Source organism: Eufriesea mexicana, unplaced genomic scaffold (assembly GCF_001483705.2).
Source record: "Eufriesea mexicana isolate 0111107269 unplaced genomic scaffold, ASM148370v2 scaffold798, whole genome shotgun sequence".
In the NCBI taxonomy this organism is placed as follows: Eukaryota; Metazoa; Arthropoda; class Insecta; order Hymenoptera; family Apidae; genus Eufriesea; species Eufriesea mexicana.
In genome coordinates, this window is record NW_016908980.1 from 1,117,524 (window position 1) to 1,132,555 (window position 15,032).

The following is a 15,032-nucleotide window of genomic DNA, read 5'->3' on the forward strand; positions in this document are numbered from 1 at the left end:
GAAACGGCTGCGTTCGGTTGCTCCATGGAGCAACCTCCGACGACCAACTCCTCTTCCCTGCCCGTGACGGACAAAAGGGAATTCACCGCGTGGAAGACCGGGTGACGGCGCGACGATTCCACCGTGTGCGAGAAACGAGGATCTCGCGTCAAGTCGCGTCAAGTCGCGTCGCGTCGCGTCGAGTCGCGTCGAGTCGCGTCGAGTCGCGCCACGCTACGCCACCGCACCGTACCGACGACACTTGTCGTATCCGGCGCACTCTCGAGCTTCGAACCGAGCTTCGAAACGAAGCAAAGCGACGGGAACGCGCGAGACCAGGGAGAGCCACTCGGAAACTCGCGTCTCGCGAGCAGGCGGCGTAATACCGCGTAGTCGCGGACCAAGGCAAGACACGTCGTCGGCCAGCCACGGAGGGAACGAGGGTCCTCGGGCTTCGTGCGTTTCCGCCGCAGCTCGGCCCTCCCCGACACCCCCGGTCGCCGTTCGAGTCTGCCGACGCGAGACGAACGGCCGCGACAGTCCGCTCGGCCGACAGACGCGTCCGCGACACCGAGCAGGAAGGTACCGTTCTCTCTGCGTTCACGGGACTCGTCTCGACGCAGCTCGTGACTCTTAACTATTCTTCTCGACGCTCTACGACCGGGTAACGCGCGCCTACACACGGTCATACCGGGCCGAGAGTTAAACCAAGAGGCAGTTTTCTCAGTGTTTTATCGACCCGCTGGATAATACGGGCAGACCGATACATCGCTCCGATCCGATCTTCGTCGTGGAGATCCGTTCGCGTGGTGGACAGTGAAAGAGATGCTCCGTTCGGCTGGCTATACGCGATCCGTGCGAATCGCAAGTGCGTGAGAAAGTATACGGGGGTGTGCTCCGGGCGAGAAGGGTACCGCTCCGTTTACGCTGGGATTCTTGTCCCGGTCCCGTGAGATTACGCAGTGATATCCGAAACAATCGTCGTCGTCGTCGTCGTCGACGACGTCAGGGTTTCTTGTTCCTCGCTCCTGATAGCCATCAGGATCATCGCGAAGGAGACTGGTGCTTTTATCGTCGTTATTGCTAAACAGTGTCTCGAGAGTCTCGAAAGTTTCCGATTCGATCAGTGGTGAGAGAAACCTGCGATCGTTTCTTTTCTTTTTCCTCTGTGAAACGATCTCGGTTCCATCCCGACATCGCTGTTCCCGTCGATCCGTGGAAAAGGGATCGGTGCGGTGAGATGCTGAGCAGGTCCACGGTACTGCGGTGATTCGCGTGATCCCGTCGCCGAGCGTCGGATACCCTTCGATCCGTGAACGACGAACCACTCTCGTCGGATCGATCGACGGATTTTTCGAAAGATCGTCCCTCCGATGCGTCACCTGTTCGTCCCAGCCATCGGAAGGAATCTTTCACCGGCGGTTCGTGGTCGCGTGCACCGGGTTCCGGCAAACTTAGACCAATGAGAGGGCTAGCAAGGTGCGCTCCAGGTGAGAGTAACACGGGGTGGACCCATGGAACGCGTACCTCGGTGGACACCGTTGGAAGCAGCCGAACACCGGAGGAATATCAACGGTTCTAACGACTGGTCGCCGATCGCCGAGGATTTCGCCATTCGTCGTGTCGACGTTGCACGATTCTCGATCCGTTAGACGCTACCCGATCCGAGACACCGCGAGACGAGAGGAGCGTACGGAGTACGGCTTGGACGGAATACGGTTCGTCGCAAGTTCGACGGACACTCGCGGGGAATGCTTCGCGGATAATCGCGGGCCCAACGAGGATACGCGAGTCCCGTTGTTTCGTTGTTCGAGCTGGGACAGAGGAAGAGAGCGAGAGAGGGAGAAGAGAAAGGGGAGAAAGAAAAGAGAACCGATCTAGCGAGGTTCAGTGAAGTGTGGATGCGGTGTGGGTGCAACGGTGGTGGAAGGTGGTTGTGGACGACGGCAAGAAAGGTGCAGGTGTCGTCATCGTCGTAGTTGTTGTTGTTCTGGTTGTTGTCGTCGTTTGTTCGTTGATCGTTGTATCTCGGTGAGCAGTGGTGACGCGGTGCGCGCTGCTCGTTCGTCCACGTTGTTACCATGGTTTCCACGTCCTTTGTAACTTTGGTGTTCTTCGTCTGCCTGCAAACGGTTCTACTCTCCACTGTGAGCAACTGCGCCAAGACGATCAGCATGTATTGGAACACCACCAATTCCATGTAAGTGTCCCCCGAGATTTTCGTCTCGCGCGAGGAAAATCGTGCGCGCCACGTGTGACCATATTTCCGCGAGACACACGAGCAGACGGTGGTTGGAGGATAGGTAAATGGGGAGCGGAGATGGAGCGAGATCGGTTCCGACCAAGTTTGGCGGAAATACGCGTACACGCTCTGGCACGCGTGCCAAAGCGTCTCGAAGCACCGGTGGTGCTCGCCGGGAAATCGATTTCTCGCGGCGTCGTGGCTTTTGAGTAACGACCCTCCGCTTCCGGCGGAGCTTTTATCGCGTCGATGCCGCGGTATCGCGTCTGCCAAAATTACAGGGGTGCATCGCGACGTCGCGCGCGCTTTAATGCGCTCGCGAAATGGACCGCGCCGCGGGGATCGTCTCGACGTAGCGCGTCGACGTGGTCCAAATCGTCGGCGATAAAAGCAAAGAAACGGCGATTTCCAGGGAGCAAGGGAAATTGCTCTCGTCCTGCCTCGCGACCGATCAATTTCCTGTCCGATGGGGGGATGCTTAAGGTTCGCCTAACTGCTTGTAAAATTTCGTCCACGAGTGTCAGCTTCCTTCTTCCGTTCTTCGCTCGAGACACCCATATTCTCCGCGTACTTCCAACCGTTGCCATACGGTTTCTTTTAATGGTTGCGTGCGCCGGAGTTGGCTGTATAACTGCTCGAACACCGTGACAGGTGAAAAATGTCGAGATATATTAAGCCGCGTTTAGACCATAATTTGCGGTGCGAGTGTGACTGTATATTATAGGGCAATAGGTTAACGCGTTCGCTTAACTCGCTGCGCCGCCATGTGTGGGAATTTTTATTCGAATATTTGTCTCGACGAATATCTCTACCGAAGGTGCATTCTTTCCCTTTTTTCGTTTCACCTGCGCCATTCTTTACCGCGCGGTTCCGTTTCGCTGGGAGAAAAATCGCGACGGGCGCGCCTAAATCTCCGTCCAAGTGTCGTTTCCCGAATTCGCGAGAAACGATCGACCGCGATGGGTTAACTAGGACACGAGCGTAAGACAAAGGGTGGATAGAAAGGGCGCCAATAAGAGGGGGAGAAAGGAGAAGAAAGAACGAAAGAGGGCGTTAACGCAAAGCGTATAACGCTCATGAAAATTCCGCATGACGCGTTACGTATCGCGCATCACCGTGGTTTCACGCGAAACGCGCAAATCTGACGGCGTAACGAGGCTCGTTACTTTATCTTGGAAAAAAAATCTATAAGCGCGTTCTCTTGCTCGCTTCCTGCTCGGGCGACGAGCGAAATCAGTGTGGCGCTCGTCAAACCGAAGCGGCAGACCCGATTCACCACACCGCCAATTAAATCCACATTACGTGGTTAATCTAATTTGTCACGGTATTTTTCTGCCGTTCCGAGGCCTCGGTCGATTCACGTGCGAAACCACGACAAAAAAGGTCACGTTCGCCGTGTGTGAGAACCTGCCGAAATTCGCGTGTCAATCTCGACTAGATCCCGCGTGGAAATTCGTGCTGGCTACCGTGTCACACGGTGTACACAGCATCGACGAATCGAGCACGTAAGAGGCTCGTAACGCTGTCGTTTTTTTCTCGTTACACCGAGGAAGCGGTGTCCTTATAAGCGGCTTGTTAGTCGAGCAATTTCTTTTGCGAGTTTGCGCGGCAATTTGCGTAGTTCGCGCTACTTTTTAGTATCCTCCGCCGAGACGAACGCGTAAATCCACGCGATACGAGAACAGGCTCGCGACTCGCGTCAACGTTATAATCGACGAGTTATGGTTTCTTTCCCTCTTCCTTTTTCCCCTTATTTTTTCCTTTCTCTCTCTTTCTCTCTTTCTCTCTATCACTGCGTTTCCCTTCACCGCTTCGCCCGGTTTGCCACTCTGTGAACGACGGTGAAAAACTTGCCAGCCTCGTAATTTTCTCGATCGTCCGGGGTTTCTTGCCCGATCGTTTTCTCGATCGCCATCGTCGCCGGTGCACATCCCGCCAGCTAATTCGATCCGAGAAAGAACGCTCGTAAAACTCGAAATTTTTGCCCCGACCAGCCGACTCAAGGTCTCCAGAGTAGTCCAAGTTGGAGAAAAATTAGCGGACGCTCGATCGAGCGATGGAAAAAGGCTGCCGGTCGAAATCGCGCCGTAAAGTATCTCGTTAAATCGCGATCGCGAGCGAAGAGCGAAATTTTAAGGAGCGTCCCGAAGGTATCGCCCCGGATATTTGGGAAAAGTTGCATAACTTTTTATCGCGCACGATGCGCTCGGGACAGCGCGCGAGTATGATCGAGGTTGCCTCGCGTGTGCGTGTGCACGGCGCGCACAACGAAATCCGGGCACCCTATTCTCCTCTCTCGTATAAGGCCCCGACGTCCGGCTGACTTTGACGATCGGTTTGAAGTCGCGCATGCATTACTTACAGCCGGGACGAGGTGGCCGTTGCGCCGTGTGCGTGCGCGTACGTGTGAGAATCCATTTCGCGAAGGAGAAGGACGTTGTCAGACTGTCTTCTTCGTGGGACGTACGAAGGGCAGTAAAAAACACGTCCCGCGCGGGAAAAAAAATCGAAAAGGAAGTAACACGTATATAGCGAGCAAAAAGAAAACGGGAAGGTATGGAGAAAGAGAGAAAAATGAGGGAAAAAATACAGCAGGAAAGAGAAGCGTGTTGGTCTCGGAGCGCGAGAGGGCGCGAGCGCGCGCGCGAGACCACGGAGGCTGTAAATCTCGACGGCTTATTGGAAAATCGAAATTCGCTTTATGGAACTGGGCGTAAAAAAGCGGCGACGCGGCCAGGTGAGAGAGGAGAGGGCGAGAGAACGAGAGAGAGAGAGAGAGAGAAGTGTGCACGCAGGGAGAAAAAAGCTGTCAGCGAGGCATGAAGACCAGTGGCTCCTTGATTATCATAAATCTGTTTCCACGGGTTACGGTGGGAGGCGTATTCTCTACTGGCGGGCTAAAGTACGCCACGACTGACGTTTACTACCTCGTTGTGTTTTCGACTGGGGAGAATCTCTCTTTGTAACCACGCTGGAACGTATTAAAAACGATCGCACCGCTATGCTTCGACGTGTCGGGCACGTTCGAGCCGCGTGACGTTCGTGAAAAATGTAGCGAGACGTCTCGGTTAATGTTTTTCCTTTTTTCTTTTTTTTTTTTTTTTTTTTTTTTTTTTTTTTTTAATAACGTAGCAATAGAACCGAAACGTCGTGCGATCGATTACCGAGGCGACTCGGTGGAGATAATTGATTTAAAGAAGAATTTTAAACGATCACGATGTTGTTGGCGAAATAACGACGACAGAGGCACGATCGCGGCAGCAGATGCTGCAGCGCCGCTGGAGACTTCAATGCCGGACAAGAAGATCTGCCGCGGCAGATTATTGAACTCTCTGCTCTCTCGAGAGAGAGCGCGCGCGCACGGCTAGACGATTCTATCGGGTTCAGGAAGGCATGGAACGGTCCATGCAATAAGTATTTCTGGTTATCGTGCGCTTACGGTTTCGTATTCTACTTGTTTCGCACGCACGCGTAACACGGCCTGTCGTATTTTTGACCGGCCACGTCATTAATCCTCGCCCGAGAGCCAACGTGCTGACAAAGTATCCAATTGTAGCTAATATTTCGCGATAACAGCGTCGATATCGCGTATATTTCAAAGACGATTACGCGTCTCCCTAACGGGATACTTATGAAACTCGTTTGAGCTCTCGTCAAAGGCATCCACCACGGTGGCGTTCCCGCGACGTCGAAACGACGATACTCATCGCGTCTGGCGTCTGAAGCAAAGCGGAAATGGTGCAACGCGACGAGCACGGCGCGGTATTATTTTCTCGTCGCGTTACACTCCGCGCGAGGGAGAAAAAAGACACGGATACACGGGACGTTCGATAAGGGAACGTTTCCACGGAGTTACCTGTTCCACTCGCTCGTCCGTTATTTTTAACGCGCGCGAACGAACAGCTCGAACGAGCGTAATCTCGCGACACGGGTCGAAATACCGAGGTCAATAAAAACTGGTTGACACTGTACGAGCGATCTTCCGAGAAGCCGGGAAACCAGTGTCGCGAAATCTCCGTGACTCTAACGCGAGTCCAATTATGCCGTACGCTAAGTCACGTATAACGACGGACACGAGGTGAACCTAATGAATGGCTGAGTAGCGAACGGTTGTAACACTTTCGGTCGGTAGTATCCCGTGGATATCGAGCAGCCTCGATCGCGCATCCTCTCGTTTCCTTGGAATCGATGTAATTCCCGGCCATCCGGTTTTACTCCGTTAACCGTAACGTCGGCGACAGGCGCGAACCATTTCGCCGGATCTCGTCCCCCCCGGACGCATTCCTCGTCGATCGCGAGATCGACGCGGCTCCTCGCAAAGTATAGTACTCGTGGAATAAATTGCTAATTGCGGGAAAATGAGGGTTTTAGCAAGTGGAGCGTTAACGACGCTCGGGCCGAAATTAGAGTGCGCCCGGGCACGTCGCGCCGAAAATCTTAATTTCGGCCGGTATAGATTTCATAAACCGTTACACTTTAACACGGCCTCGGTACCGTTATTAAATTGCCGGTGTACACGCGGCGCGAGAAGCTCGTTTTTGAAAACCACCGGAGGTTCCTATTATCCTCTCCCGGTAGCTCCGTTCCCTGGCGCTTTATAGCTCCGAGTATTAAGGCAACATCGATTTGCAGCGGCCACAAATCAGTGGTTTCCCCGGAGGAAACTAGTACCCTCTGTACCGAAGATGGAGAATTCGCTGCCCGATTCATGGAAATAACCAAACGGCCGACACGCCGTTACCGCCGCGGATCACGCGGAAACAAAGATACGCTTCTTCGTCACGACGCGCTCGCGGATCGAACGGAAACGCCGCGCGGAATCGTACGCGATCGGTCGAAAGGCTTGGAAGAAATCGCGAGTCCTCCGACGGACTAGCCGATTCGTGGAAAACGGAAACCGGAGGAAAAGGGAGAAGGGGAAAAATTACGTGGCCTTGGCGGCGGAAAAATGGAAGGTCCGTTTAATCACGACGAGGTGGAAAATAAACGACGAGGCACTTGGCCGAGGGCAAATTGCACGGAAGTGAAATGGTGCACTGCAAATAGCTCGCTCGGCAAAGTATCATTACGAACAGTGTGAAATCTCGTACATTTGCTAGTACCGCCTGCCTGAAATCATCGGTTCTCCTCTGGTTAAAGCGACGCCCTTCGTTCAGGAAAATTGAAAACGTCTCGCGGATCCGGGGGAGATAACGACGTATAAGATCGCGTGTATGCCGACGTTCGTTGGGCCGTTTCGCCCGATAAATACAGGGGATCCGAAAGGGTAATGATAAAAAGGCGAGGATAAAAACACGATAAACGGAAGCGCGTTACAATCCTGTCATTAGGGTAATTGTAAAAAGGATAAAACGATTCGGGATTCGCGGGAAACGTCGCGATGAAATCGAGCGACTGCGCGGAGCTTTAAATCGCGCCGACCTAACACGGAGGATGCTGGAGCGTCGCTTAACGAGCCGCAAATTAATTATTCATCGTTAAAGGCTAACGGGCCGTAGTGGCGTCACGTCAACGCCGGTCTATCCGAGAAAAACGAGTCGCGAGACACGCCGGTGACGTTTACGAGTGCGCGGACAGCGCGTAAATATCTCCATGAACTCGCGGGACGCCTTCTTCCTGTTACCACGTGTTTCGCGTTCCGCGACTTGGTCAGATCACAGAGAGAGAGAGAGAGAGAGAGAGAGAGAGTGCCCGGTGTTCCTCTCGCGATTGCACGCTCACGGTCGGCCACCGGTGAATCCGCGAGGTTCGCGACCGGTGGCCGCGCGAAAAAGCGCGAAAACGGCGCGACTCGGTACGCGCTGACTGCGAAAAGTCCAACGGGGACTGATTTACGAGCCTATAAGTACATCCACTTTCGCGTGATTTACTTTCCACGATGGGACGATTGTCGCTTTTATAACGCGACCGCCTGGACGAGAGGGAATCATTGCGCTTAATTAGCCAATAAAAGGGGCCCGCAAAAAAAGCCGGAATCGTTCGCGAGGCGTTCCTCGGCGCGCGTACATGCGTGTGCAACGCGTCCAAGTGGCGATCCGTGCTCCGCCCGCTTCCTGTCGTCCCGGCTCCGCTTGTATACGAGTTAACTGGATGTACGGCACTCGGTACCATTAATTTAACGCGAGTTACGCCGATAATCCCCGTGGCCGTATCTCTCGATATCGGAGGAACCATAAGCGAGAGGAATATTCCGTTTTCTTCGTCGTTAGCGTTTACCGGCCAAACCACTCGAACCGGTGAAAAAGTTCCTCTCTCCCTCTCCCTCTCTCTCTCTCTCTCTCTATCTCTCTCTCTCTCGCCCTTCGTCTCTAGCCCCACCGTTTGTTGGTAGCTCGAGGAAAGAGGGAAAGGGAGAGAGAAAAAGAGAGAGAGAGAGAGACTGCTCCGAGAGGCACGTTTATCTCCAGCGGAGTCTGGCGGCTGGCAATAAATCCCGGCGTTATCAGTATTAAATATCTTCTGTAAAAATCCGCAAAGAGGCCGAGAAACAAAAGATCATTATTAGCGTAAGCACGCGTGTACATCATTACTCGGCGTGTCCCGTGCAACCGGTGCGCTCTCTCTCCTCCCGCTTCCTGCTACGGCAACAATACGGTGCCTTACACTCCAGAGTCACCGGCGTAAGGGAGAAAAAGCGTACGTCGGGGCGTTACGAGCTACGAGGACCGCGTTACGGTTAATTAAGCGCGAACGGAGCCTGTGGCTGGGCCAATAGCTACGGATCGCCTGGAAACTGGAAACCAGACGCGTCGAGAAAACACGTCCAATGGAGAACGAGGGTAGGAGGAGGAGCGAGGTGGAGGGCATCGAAACGAAAAGGGGGGGACCCCGGTAAAATCGTCGGAAAAGTGTCCTTTCCGAACGGCAGCTGTTTCCTGTTACAAAAACCCTGCGTGCCTCTCTCTCTTTGCGTGTCTGGTCCATGCCCCGGTAATAGGGAAGGGCACCCTCGCCTGTCGGGGGGTAAAAGCCGGGGCAACGTTGCGGTTAGGACTTACACGCGATTACGTGTTTTCTCACAGGGCCCGTGTACGACACGGTAATCCATAAAACGCGCGCGTTCCACCGGAATTTATGTCCCGCCTAATTCCTCGTGCGGCGCGTTCTGTCACCGCAGATGGACGACGGCCGACGAGGTCGTCGTCGGTTACAGGCACGTCCGGAAAATTCTATCGGGGCGAATTCCGTGGTCTGCCCCCAACTTTCCATGGGGAAGGTACGCGTAATATAGGTATATAGGCAAACGAGATTCGTAGACTGCGGGAGGATTACCGAGAATTTCATTCTCGAGGTATCTTTCGAGACACGCTTGACGAATCCCAGTCGAGGGAGGGTGGTCGAATCAATTTTCTCGGCTATGGAAATTAATATATTTGGCGAAACACTCGCGCAAGGGTGGACGATCGATGGGGGGAGCGAGGGTCGTATATCAGACTTAGGAACTAATCGCGTATCGTGCGTGGACAGATAGCAGTGATCCTGCACGGAGCGTGAACGATATTTCGTTACCCACGCGTTCGATTTTTGCCGAGACGACGCCGACAGTGGTGGCGCGCGTAGGTCAGTGGATAGGGCGTCGCGAATCGCGGCGTTCCCCATAGGTTGCCATAGGTGGCCGAAAGGGCAAACGGATAGGCGCGATGCGAATTTCCACGGCTCAGCAGGTGGCGCGAGCGTTGGCGAGGACTGCGTTACATAGGCCGGGCTGCAGAAAAAGTGTATCGTTTGATTGTAGACGGTGCAGCGTAATGATCATTATTACGCCAATTAATTCGCGCCTACGTGTATACACTGTGGGACGCGTTATCCGTGGTCAGCACGCGATTCCATCTGCGGAGGAACGTCATTAATAGCTGCTCGGATATCGCTATACACTTAAAATAATTGCGGACCGCAGCAGCGTGTGTGCACACGCGTTCCACACGCGGGTAGACGCGTGGCTCTGTGTGGGTTGCGTGCGGACGAGCGCGTTTGTTCGCCGTAGGTGCGCGCCGAACGAAGGAATAATTTCATTCCCACGGGAACTCGCGGGCAAGGAGTCTCGCGTTGGCCCAATTAGCTCGTAATCGACGCCTTCATTTTTTGTCTCTGCCAGGAGCCTTGTAGTCCCATCGTTTCCCGAGAATTTTAACGCATTTTAATGGGGCCCCGAGCGCGGCTATAGCGGCTCAATTATCGATCGTAATTGACGGAGTGTTAGGGCCGAGGATGAAAAGCTGTCCGGTCATGAAACATCACGCTTCGCGGGCCGGTGCAACGTTCGAGGATGAATTTTTAAATACATAACGGTCTCCGCTTCGCGAATTCGGCAAGAACAACGGCCGTTCGCCGCTTCCCGGTTCCTTTCCATTTTTTTCCTTTTTCCACCGCTAATTTCCCAAACGTTCTACGCGATCCAATTATCTTCTGGAAAAGAAGAGACGACGACGACGACGACGACGACGATGACGAAGATGATGATGGGTGCGCAGCGCGTGAAAGCGATGGTAAACGCGTTAACCGTACACTTTGCCCATTTCCTACGTCTCAAAGCAGGAACCCCGTTACTCTCGCATCGGCGATCGAACCCCGCCGTTTCCACAGTCTCGAAGACACGCGGTGTCGAAAGAACGTCGAGAGAGAGAGAGAGAGAGAGAGAGAGAGAGAGAGACGAGTGGCGAGAGGACCCGGAGAATGTCGATTTCCGCCCCGTCACACCAGGAAGAAGAGAGTCGTCGAACTGTCGATGATTTCCGTGGCTCGAATAAAAGAGAGGCGGTGTTGCGGAAAGACACGAGTACGTTTGCATGTCGCGCCGGAGAGAAAGAGAGACGGACGAGTGCATGACGAGAGTGCGTATAAGTGCACGTTTCGCCTGCGAAACCGTGCAGGAGATTGCACCTCGAGGTCCTGCGGTGCGCGTTCCGTGAAGAAGAGACGGCGGACACGCCGAGAAAAAGGAGGACGGAGGAGACGAAGGAAGACGAGAACGAGAGAGGAACAGCCTCTTCTCGGTCCCTTCCACACGACCACGTATCCTCGCTCGCTCGTCCTCATTTGTCTCCTCGGTTTTCGAGCCACCGGCCAAAACTCTTCGTGCCTTTCTTTCGGCCCGTTTCGTCCGAGCTCTCTCTCTCCCTCTCTCTTTCTCTCTACCACTACTGCCACTCGTCGTCGTCGTCGTCGTCTTCTTCCTCGTCGTCGTCCTCTCTTTCTCTCCTCCCCTTTTCATTTGCTCGTCCTTTTTTTTCTTTACGCCATCTCGCTTCCAATCCATCGCTCGCTGTGCTGGAACCCTGAAAGGGCTCGCGGCTCCGTCAGGCCGAAAGGAGCGAGAGAGGGAGCAGCGAGGCTTTTTCGAATCGAATCCCTCATTGTCGACTCGGTAATTCGAGGAGGATCGAAATAACCCATTATCCCGTAATGAGCGGTGCATTCACGTCCACGCGGGGATGTACGCGGCACCGTGTGCGTGCGTGTTTCCCTGCGTACACGCGGCCATGCCACGCAACGATGTTACATTTACATGGCCACCGCTCCGACCGTTCGCCTCGACCATCGTGGCCGTTCCCGTCGTCTTCGTCCTCTTCGTCGTCTTCGTCGTCGTGTAAACGGGCTTCCTGGTCTCTCGGCGGTTGCGCGTGTCTCGAAACGCGTCCCGCGGCTACGAATTTCCTGCAGATGCTAGTAATACGCCCGATTGATTCTTTCCGTGAATTGTTTCCAGAGAAATGTCCGTTAAGCCCTAGTTTCACGTGAGAAAAATGTCGAAGGCTGGTCTTTGCCGAGCGATCGAACCGTGACAGATATAGCCCTGTGACGGATTCCACGGAGTCGGTCTCGTTTAACGTTACCGCGGTTCATAAGTAATACTTACTCCGAGTTAAATGTGAACTTACGTGGCTATTTTTGCCGGGTCGGCAAACCGATTCTTTTATAGACTTCGTAGAAGGGAATGCATGCGACATAGATACGAATAGAATCTAGCATCGACGCCGATCGATGGCTAGAGACTAGATATTCCGAGCTTTCGGATTCCCATTCGGTTTACTTTTCGAATCGGAGACACCAGTGGCGTCTGTACGCCACTGCGCGAGCATGCGCAGTGCGATATCTCCCTAGCGCGTTTTAAAATTGCTCGTCCCGCGTTACCAGGTGCCTAGTTTCGCTAATCCCACCAACCCTCTTTTCTTCTTCCGTCCTTTATCCAAACGCGAGTTACCGTTATCTAGCTATTTCGACGTAAATCGTAAATCGTATTTCCGAAGGGAATCTTTAAAAGAGAAAAGAAAGACTTTTCGTTCAACTATCAATCGTACCGATCGACTGGAGAAATCCTGGTGACTTTCGAGCGTATAAAATTCGGCGTTAGTCAAAGGAAAGGAAACTAAAACTAGCGGCGAGAAACGCGTTAGAAACTGACAGAGACCCGGGATAATTCCCGAAGTGGATGGAACGACTGGAAAGGTCTTCGAACCTCGGTGAGGCTCGCGCGGTGCGCTGCTTAACGATACAGCCGGCGCCATCTGTGGAGCCGACCGGAAACCGCTGGCTCCGCTCGTTTACGACTCTTTCAAGGACCCGGTTGCACTAAATCCTTGCTCCCTGAGAGCGTGCGCGCACTCCCTTGCTGCCGTTGCTGCTGGCGTTCACTCTTGTTCCGCCTCGGAGTCCTCGACATACCTTCGACGAACGGTACGACTTTCGCGTTAACGGACGGTAAGCGGCATCGCGTAATGAAGTAATCATCCCCGTTATCGGCCCTCGTTAATCGATCCACCTCGAGCAGCCGGCCGCGGTTACCTTTCCGAGAGACGCCGCCGTCGTTCGATACACCCGAAACGATCGCTCGATCCTATCTCGTCGCGCGTTTCGCGATGTTTTCCTCCACGATCCCGTTGCACGTCGCCTCTGGAAAACAGGATTCTGAATTTCCATTAGATACAACGACCGTCCGACAGCATGCGAGTACTGTTATTCGTTAACGAAGGACCTCCGACGATCCTTGATGATCCACGCGCGCTCTTTGTTCGCTTCGATCCGCCTTGTTCCCCGAGATTCTCGCTACAATGACGACGCGAGTGTCCATCGAGACGACGAGTGTTTTCTACCGGGTGCCGAAGCCACGAGTCGGAGAAATTCGCGCGAAAGGGGCAAATTCGAGTGGTCGATTAATTCCGAAAACGAGACATCCCGAGATCCCCGGAGAATCCTTAAAGTGAAACCGAATACGCGCGAAAAGATAGCATCGCGAGACTTTAACGCGTTTCCGTAGAATTCGCTCGATTCGAAATACCTCGAAACCCTACGCTCCCGCGATTCGACGAATCCTTGTTTATCTTCGTCCACGTATCTCCACCCCTCTATTTACCTGTTCGAAAGTACATCGTTTTCCCCTCCCCCACTCCCCCCTTCTTCGTCCGTGAATTCCGAAAAGCCGAGGATTTTCCTTCCCATACCCGGGGTCGGACTTTGTACGCGTCTAATCTCCTCGGCGAGCATCGCGTTTCCCGGAGTTTCTTTACCCCGTCCATTGTTCTAGGGGCCTCTCGTCGTCCATTCTAATCATCGTGTTAGATTCCATATTCCCTTATCTGTTTCTCGACGAGACAAAGAAATCTAACAGAGTTATCTGACGACGTACACAAAACCGGTACTCGTGGTCGTGTCTCTCGGATCCGCGCTAATGGCGCGGCCTCACGGCTACGTGGATTCACGTGGACACACCCTAAACAGCCATGAATTTTCTCGCTAATGGATCGACGTGTTGACACGAGATTCGGTGTATTTGTACGAATAGAGGGCCGCGTGGATTTTGCAGCTCGGTAGAGGCGCCGTGCGCCTACGGGATTATTTGCCAACGGACTAATCGCGAGTTTCTAAGCTGCTCGCGGCGGTGTAAGACAATGGAAATACCCGACGGGAAGCTTTTGTCTTAGCGGAGGCCGTCTCGCTTCGTTTATCTCGGCCAAGCATCTACCAAAAAACGTTTGTTCCCCTGCGTCTCCGAAAATTTCGTGAGGTGCGCGCGTACAGGCGGGCGCCATGTGCTCCGAGTCGGAACAATCTGATCGCTGATCTAAGGAATCTACTAGCGTAATACGATAGGAGGTTTTAAAACAAAGACGTAGAAACCTAGGATACGGCAACATAACACCTGGACCGGGCTACCTGCTGCTGCGTTTTCGTCCCATGGCCCCGCGTCGTGCGCGTTGCCACTCCTTTTTACACGCGTTTACCTAGTCACCGCGTATCCTTTTCCCGAGAATTCCTCCTCGCCGCGACCTTTCGATATCTCGTATCGATTTGTTCGTCGACGGTGTAACGAACCACGGATCGACGAATAAACACGGTACGTCGCGACGACCGCGGCTGATCGCGACCTTCGAGCGATGCATTTCTCGCTAATGACGCCGAGCTCCCGACGAGCGACTCTTTTGTCAGGAAGCGCACGGGGATCGCGCGTAAAGGTTATTCCGAGCGACGCGCGCGGTCGGGGCCACTCGTTTCGAGAAAGGTTTAACGCGATTCAATGGGGTATAACAAATTCCACGATTCGAAGTCAGAAAAAGGGATCGCCTCGGAACGGCCTACCTGGATCCCTTGCCTCCTCCCCGTGTCCGACCGTTTCCCTGCCCGGAGATCCTCCTTCATACATATCTACGCGTATATTTTTTTTTAATTTCGGAGTTTCACCCGACAGAAGAGGATTAATGGGTGCTCCGAAGCAACGAAACCGTGACGCAGGAGGAGAGAACGAGAGAGATCGGAACGGACCGGGTATCCTGAAACACCCCATTCCGTCCACCCCGGGTTGCCAGGTTCCTCGAAG

At 53.7% G+C, this 15,032-nt stretch overlaps 1 protein-coding gene across 1 annotated transcript in view; it reads left to right on the forward strand.

Moving 5' to 3' along the window:
• Nucleotides 1-2,001: 2,001 nt before the first annotated feature.
• Ephrin (ephrin) overlaps nt 2,002-15,032 on the forward strand; it is a 42,907-nt gene continuing 29,876 nt past the window's right edge. The window contains exon 1 of the mRNA XM_017899247.1: nt 2,002-2,179. Coding sequence (XP_017754736.1) covers nt 2,061-2,179 — 119 coding nt within the window. The 5' untranslated portion in view covers nt 2,002-2,060. The remainder of the gene's footprint in view (nt 2,180-15,032) is intronic.